Below are 8,016 nucleotides of genomic sequence, written 5' to 3' on the forward strand. Positions count from 1 at the left end.
GGTGTGAAGATGATTACACAATGAGTAATCTTCAGCTGAGCCCGAAGTGCTTCTTGCTTTCACTCTTTTCAAACGTTAACACTGTGCTGCCATTCGTGGCAGACACTACAATTACACTCAAAATAAACAGGAGGCAGACCAAAATATTATCAACTGTATTTTAAAAATCCATGCAATGGTGGGAACCACAAGCCCGCGATGGAGGCCCATCTCATTATTTTCTTTCTTCCCGTGTTTCGTTTTATGGCTGTGCTGAAATGCCTTAAGTTTGTGTGAAGGAACAAAGTGCGCAAGAGTTTTAAAGGAAGGAAGCAGGGATGAATTTGGTAGGTCTGAGGGAAGAAAAGGAGGAAACAAAAGGAAGGACGGTAGGGAGGAAAAGATGCCAGCAAAGAAATGAGCGCAAAGGAGACGTGAAAGAAAGGAGATAAAGAAGGAAGACAGTAAAGTAGGTTTAGGTGATGGTAGGGACTGAAGGACACATGTATTTTAAAAAAAAAAAAAAAAAAAAAAAACACTGAGGGAAGAAATGCAGTAATGTAGGAATCCACAAAGGAAGGAAGGATGCATGAATAAAAAGACGGTCCAAAAGAAGAAAGAGACGTAAGGACAAAATGGTTTGCCTGCGATCCAATGACAAATGAGCCAAAGGAAGAGTTTGGGCTGGAGAACAAGCCAGTCTTTTTATTGACAGAAAACAACACGTCTGCCTTGTAACAGTAGAAACTCAAAAGTGTTCTTCTTCCGATGCCCTAATGACAAAAAAAAAAAAAAAAAAAAACAGAAACCCGGAAAGAACATGTAGGCTTGACGTCAAACACTTGAACGCAAACGGCAAGTCACTTTGTGCGCCGTGTTCAAATTAACAACTTCACTTCCTGGTACTGAAAACAAAATGGCAACGTTCGGAATCATTCACTCACTCCAAACTCCCGGATCACTATGTTGTCTTTCTTATGGGGACTACTAAGTATTCGTATTTTTGCACCGCCATCTTCATGTTCCATTTTGGAGAAAAAAAAAGCTACTGCCATGCCACTATTTTGTCACATAGTGTGGTAATCAAAACACTTTTTCGGAGGGGTTGCAATTACCGGTACTCAGATTTTCACTGAGTATCTGATGAGCAGCCCCCAATTTTTGGGAACTGTACAGCAATTACCAATGTATGCCACAAGGTGGCGGTGAATGACCATTTTTGCCAAAATGTAGCTCCTGAACTCAGTATTGAGATGCTACCAGGAGGCAATTCTATTAGTTTGCACCAATAAATCCACTAATCCGTGTGTAATGATTAATGAATGAGTGAATCATACCAAAAACAGACTGTCGCATCCTGTCTATTTTTTTTTAAAGTCACATGACCTCCAAAGAAAAGGCAATGCCGACTAGAAACAAAAGCGTTGGCTATGTTTTGAGCTTCTTCTCTGAGGAGCCGCACTCGCCCTCTTCCGATCCTGCATGAGTCCGCTTCTGCGTTGGGACTTTTAGCCTTTCTCCCGTCCTCGTGTCCGCAACGCCGGGCCCCTCCTCCGGCTGTCCGGCAGCGGCGGCATCTCGGTGGCGCCCGTTAGCTCCCGCCTCCCCGTCTCCGTCGTCCGAGGTGGCCTCAGTCCTACCCGGCGCCGGCTCGCTCCCGTCCTCCTGAGTGTCGGGCGACATCACCGGGCTTCCGCACACCAAATCCGACAGGCTGAGGCGGCGTTTCCTGGCGTCGCGTTCCGACTGCTCCTCTTCCGAGGATGTCAAGTCGTGGACGGCGATGGACGGGTAGTTGCACGAGTCAACGGCGAAGAACAGTTCCTGCCCGGCGGAGTCGGGCAGCTCGCCGGCGCGTGACGCCACGCGCATGCGTTGCCGCCTCGTCACGTTACGCCGCCGCACGGCGCTGCGCCGCTCCTCGTCCTCGCTGCTGGAGCTGGACGCGCTGGCCGATGAACTGGAGGCACCGGCGGGCAGCGAGGGCGAGGTGGACGAGGGGATGGACAAGGTGGCGTAGTCGCGCGGGCTCGGCGAGCGAGGGCGCGGCATCGGGTCCAACCAGAACTCGCTGTCCGAATCGGAGTCGTCGTTCGCCAAAAAGCCCAACGGCGGCCGGGTGAGGCGTCTCCTGGAGCGCCCCTCGCCGTCCCCTCCTGAGCTGGAATTATCCGAGTCATCTGCTCTGACTTCAGCACCGGCCGCACCCTCAGCGGCCACCGCCGCCGCCGCTGCCGTAGTGGCACGGGTGGCGCGGCGACTGCGGACATGCAGCTGCATGATGGCGTCCTCGCTCAGGTCCGAGTCCGAGTCCGAGCTCCAGCCCTCTAGCTCGCGGCGCACCAGTGAATCGAAGAAGGCCATCATGCGCGGGTCCTCCTGGATGGACTGGCTGACGTAGTCGTGCGACAGGCCGCTGCCGCTGTTCAGGACCAGGCTGATGTACTCCTCGTGCGTGTACAGGCTGCGGCACGTGTCCTCCACGCAGCCGTCCAGATCGCCCAGGCTGTCAGGCTGCTGGTAAGGACTCCACACCTGACGTACGAACGCGGCGTCATTTGAAAACAGCGCTTGCATGTTCGAGGATGCTGGGCAATAACACGTAGTACTTTGTACATTACTGCAAGTAATGATAATTTTTTGATCATCGATTAATTTGATTTTTTAAAATATTCATTGATCAATGAATCTGGGAAAAGAAAATCCCCCAATTATTTCAAATTGACAGTGCCACAAATGCACCAAAATAAATGTATTATGATTCAGTTAGATGTCAGAACGTGGGCAACATTTTATTCCATGACACTTGTATTTAATCCCATTTTTATCATTTCCTTTTCTAGTACTGAATGACTCATTTGTTTCATGTGATTATTTAATATCATTTTTAATTTGACAACAATGATTTTTTTTCAATGTATTCTACTGAATTCTTATTTACTGGGTGACATTTTTGATAGTTTAATAAGTCAATCATTTGAGCACATTTTTATTTAGTTAATGATAAATTTATTTATTGGCCTTTTTACACACTTTATAATTTCTATTAATAAAACCACTGTTGCAGTGTGATAGCCTTTTAAGCAACAAATATTTGAACACAAAAGGCACAGTAACATTTAGACGGACAACATACCACGCCGCACATGCATATATTCTTTATCGTCTGCGGGGAACTAATATTATTGGCGTACTGATGAGCTAAGAGATTATATTACTGCAGTTTTCTGGGCAGTTGTGACAGTCAAATGTTTTTTTTTTTGTTTTTTTTTTTAAATTAGCTCTCTAGTTAACAATTCTTCTATCTTTACCTACCTTGATGACTTTTTCCACACCAGAGGAGCAGATCATGTATGTGTGGGGGTTGAAGCGGACCTGGTTGACGATGGAGCGGTGGCCCTTGAGGACCATGAACGCGCCGTTCACCACGCGGCCTCCTGTAAAGCAAAAAGGTCTCAGCAAAAGACGTGGCTTTCCTGTGAGGGGCAGGGGTTCAAAGATGCGTGAAATAACCTCACCCGTTTCAGGGTCCTTCGGGATTTTCCACATGTAGAGGTTAAAGTCATCCGAGCCAGAGAGGATGTACTGAGGAGACACACAAGGGAAGACGTGTCAGGATATTTAAGCGTGGACAGCTTTTTTTCTTTTGCATAAAAATCATCTTGCTTTGGTTTTTCCAACAGAACCCAACAGAGTCAAGATGTCAGTGCGCTATCATCTCTTATTGAATTCTGCATTTGGTTCTTTTTTGTGTCAGGCATGGAAGGTTCCAGTGCTGCCAAACACTTGAAGATGTCTTATTATTATCTTCCTGGTGTCAATATTGGTCCCGTCCGTCTCTGCGTGGGCGTTCTTTTTTTCCCCTCTTTGTTTGTCTACAAGGAGAGATGCTCTGTGATGTGATCAAATGCTAGTCAGGTCTGATTGTTTCTGAACTACTTTGCAAGGGAGAAAAACAAAAAAAAACTGACAGTGTATCTTTTCTTTTGACCCTGAAACCATTTATGCATAAGAGGGGAAGTAAAAACAGACCCGATTCATCAATTTTCATGTGAAAATGACATTGAACTAAAGTGTGATTGCTACACATTTGAAGCAACGGTAATAGTTCAACACATCTGCTGCCTAAATGGGCTGCTGTAGATATGCACAAAATTAAATAAGAGAGAATCGTGGACCAAACAGAGGTGAAACAAACCCCGCCCCCAAGAAGGTAAAATATCTGGACACAACCAACAGATGGCATAATTAATTCAGGCCCAACTAGTGTGCTGCCCTAACAGGCTGTTGTTGATATTGCCAAAAAGACTAAAAAGATTGTGTGGGACCATCACAAGAAAGGTGCGGGACTGAAGTAAAACTGAATAAATTGCAAGAGGCCAATTTATTCAGGTCCAAACAACTTGCACCCTAAACGGGCTGCCATAGACATCATCAAAATAAGGCATGGGAAGATGTTTTTTTTTTTTAATGATCAAAAATTAAAGTTCAAAATCTAAATGATAAAATGAAGAATGTGATAGATTTCCAACACGAACAATAAATGACGCTGGATGGAAATAATATAAATGGCATTCGACTGAAGACAAATTGAGATGAGAGGCAAGTGTGGCGGCCCACCTGATCGCGGTCGCCGGCGAAGCAGCAACTTTTCATGGTGCAGTAGTTGAAGTAGCCCTGGTTGTCAAACTGGAAGCTGGGCAGGCGCGAGTGGAGCTCATAGAGCACGGGCGGCAGGCGGCGGCGCAGCGCCAGGAGCTGCGTGCCCGTGCTGTTGAAGCGCACGCTCATGGCGCTCTGCAGCGACATGCTACCGCCGTAACGCAGCAGCGTGCTGAGAACAACAAAGATCCGTAGGACACTACTTGATGAGGACAGCGAATGGAGGTGTTTTTTTTTTTTTTGGTGGGGGTGGGGGTTCAATTTTCATGTACAAATGCAGTTGGTAGGGACTGGAGTGGCTAAGACAATTACGCTGTTAGGCTAATGACGGCTATGATGACATCACTCGCCTCACCGTTGATTAACACGTATGAAATAGAGAGACAGCACCGCCTGGTGGACACTTCATGAGGTACAATTTCACATTGCCTATCTATCGAAACCAGTGTTTCAAAATCTTCTCTGAGCCAAGGAAACACATTATAACACCCAGAAAAAACGAAAGAAAATTATTTGAGCGTATAAACTCAAATAATTACAAACTCATCTCTACTTACTGGTACAGTGCATGTTTCAACTGCTTGTGAGGCCGTCAAAGTATCTGCACATGATTGAATGAATGAGGAATTTGCCGAAATGCTTTCAACCAAAAGGGCCGACTTAAATGTTCAATTTCACGCATCGGTCCTTGAGAGTTTTATGCGTGTCTTATTATAATAGACTTTGTCCGCTGAATTTCGTGTCCATGGGTGAAACTAGTGTTGGGGTGCATTTTTCTAATTTCCCGTAGGTGCTACGAAGTGAGTTTTCAGGCATGGCACTCTGACCTGCGCGGCTTGCGGATGTCCCACAGCCCGACACCTTCCTTGGAGTTGGCGGTAGCCAGCAGTCGGGGCTCCACCGGGTTGAACATCACGCTGTGAAAGGCCGATGGGTAATTGGCCAGGCAAAACGGTTCTAGAGAGAAATGACATTAAAATGCATGTTATTGGCCCGGCTGCCAAGATGGCCGGGGCAGGTATATCATGAAATACCTCCATGTGGCGGCTCGCGGGTGTCCCAGATGAGGACGCGACCGTCGTCCGACGAGCTGGCAAAGACGTTGTCATTTACCGGGCTAACCGAGAGGCTGTACACGGCGTCGATGTGTAAGAACACGTTGAGCGTTTCTCGCCTGGAAGGACAACAATAAACCATTGTTTGTTTTCCCGATGAGCTAATAGACCAAATGCTAACTCTACTTACCGCTCCACGTCGTGAAGAATCACCTGCTCGTCGTTTCCTGTTACAAACAAACGGAAACGTCATCAGTGCCGTATCGTTGATGATTAGTCTGGACACAGAAAAAGTGAGCGAATAGCATGAAATTCCAAAGGCGGAACTCAGACCTCGTTCTTCAAAACATCAATACAACACAAGAAGACGAATGCAGAAAAATATCTTCTGGGCAGTCTGAAAAGGTTGCTGGGGTGGGGGTTGTTCCTTACCTCCAGAGAAGACCTTCTTGTTGCTGCTGTCAAAGGCAAGGCAGAAGATGTTGGACAGATGCTCTCCCTTCAGCTTGAGTGGCTTGGAGCGAGCGTGGAGCGCTTCCTCCATGTGCCACAAAAGCACCCGGCGGTCGTCTCCACCTGTGGACACCAAATAACAACTCCATGAGGAAAAATAATTGAGATAGTTCCCAATCGTGGCCATATTTAAAAAATTGATTGGTGTTGTCATCTTCAAGATTTGTGTTGAACGTGTTGCCTACAAACCATTTGCGTCTGGCATTTAAAAATTCATAATCAAATTGGAGTCTTTTTTTTCTTTTTCAGTTCAGTTCAGTTTTGAGTTGAATCGGTACTTCTAGTTTAACCGCTCTTTGAGAACCAGTAAAGACGATTCACAAACCTGGCATGGCTGTCATGCTACCGGGAGGCCCACGCGACTATTTTTACCCACGTCAAAACACGTTTATGCCAGTAGAGATAGGATGGCGGGCTAAGTGGGCGGCTACGCGAGCACTCTGGAGCGGCATAAAGAGCTTCACCCGGCACGGTTGCCATACAGCCACCGCCCGGGGGCTTGGGAAGCCAATGTTTTGACGTTAGAAAAGCTAAGCTAACAAGCACACTTCAGAAAGCTCAGGTTGGTACGTAGATAGTTAGCTTAGCATGCTAAGCTAATTAGCACTACGAAGCAGTCCCGTTCCTTCGCATGCTAGCAAAGTTAGCACAGAGTGCATTACCCACCGGACACCAGCCACTCGCCACCGTTGTTAGAGAATTCGATGGCGTTGACGCAGCCGAAGTGTCCCAGCATGTCCTTCTTGTACAGGCTGGTGCAGCCGGCAAGCCTGCGCCGCTGGAACTCGTCTTTCATCAGCGACTGTCCCGTCAGCCCGCGGCGGGACAGAAAGCCCACCGACGAGCGCATACCGCAGCCCTTCAGCTCTTTCATGGCGGCGGTGATGAGTGACTACCAGGCTGCGTGCTCACAACTCATCTGCTGGCAGACTCGTGACGCCCGTAGCCCGGCGCCGTTTTCATTGTTGTGAGGGAGGCTGTCGAGGGATGGCAGTCCGGGCGAAGGCTTCCTATACTCCGTTCGCTGGAGTGGAGGACCCCCTCCCCCGTCCGTATCCCTCCGCCCTCCTCGCTTCTCCCCCTGCCTGTCATTACAGTATAAGCATCATCAATTCGACCGTGAGAATGTTAAGTTGTATTATACACCAAGTCACCAGTACATTTTTTCATACGCAGCTTACTTTTACCTTCTGTTGGAGGATGATCAAACAGGGGGAAGCGTGTTGTTGTCGACACGGCGGGATCCCTTGACCGTTCTCCACTTCCCCAGGTCCTCCGCGTGTTCGTTTGATTCGGGCTGAGTTGATGTGCAAAAGTCAGAGGCTGGAAATGGAGAAGTTCTTGCAAGATGTTTTACTGAACGTTCAGGGCACAACACGAATCGATTCGGGCTCCTGTGAGTCTCAGATTTCATCAGGAAGCCCCGAGCAACTACAGTCACACGTACATATAGGCATAGTATGTTAATTATATTAATTAGGGGCGGGCAGTCCTTCCCCTCATGTAAAAATCAGAAACAAAGAAAGGTCAATGTAGTTCGATCTTGGCATTTTGACAAAGTACAGACCACATCTGCTGTGCACAAATCTCGAGACAAGAGTTCCTCCTCTAGGGAACTTGACAGCCTTCAGGAACTTTCCCAAGGTGGGAGACGCAAAAGAAAACACTTGGGGGGCTGTTAATCACTCAAGGGGAAATAGGACCCCAGCTTCACACTACATTCTTTGTTTTAAGTAGCGGATGTTCAGGACAGAGACCTAATAGTCAAAGTCGACCTGTCTATGATACAAAGTTTTAAGCTAAACAT

At 47.4% G+C, this 8,016-nt stretch overlaps 1 protein-coding gene across 1 annotated transcript; it reads right to left on the reverse strand.

Annotated features, from left to right (window-relative positions):
* Nucleotides 1-652: 652 nt before the first annotated feature.
* dcaf5 (ddb1 and cul4 associated factor 5) lies at nucleotides 653-7,083 on the reverse strand. Its single transcript, XM_086126745.1, has 9 exons — nucleotides 6,876-7,083; nucleotides 6,129-6,272; nucleotides 5,887-5,923; nucleotides 5,676-5,815; nucleotides 5,469-5,598; nucleotides 4,600-4,813; nucleotides 3,498-3,564; nucleotides 3,295-3,416; nucleotides 653-2,514 (listed from the first exon to the last, which is right to left on the reverse strand). The coding sequence occupies exons 1-9, from the start codon at nucleotides 7,081-7,083 to the stop codon at nucleotides 1,408-1,410; spliced, it is 2,169 nt and encodes a 722-aa protein (XP_085982871.1). The 3' UTR covers nucleotides 653-1,407.
* Nucleotides 7,084-8,016: the final 933 nt, after the last annotated feature.

This window comes from Hippocampus guttulatus, chromosome 13 (assembly GCF_054856545.1).
Source record: "Hippocampus guttulatus isolate MCC_2025c chromosome 13, RoL_Hgut_1.0, whole genome shotgun sequence".
Lineage (NCBI taxonomy): Eukaryota > Metazoa > Chordata > Actinopteri > Syngnathiformes > Syngnathidae > Hippocampus > Hippocampus guttulatus.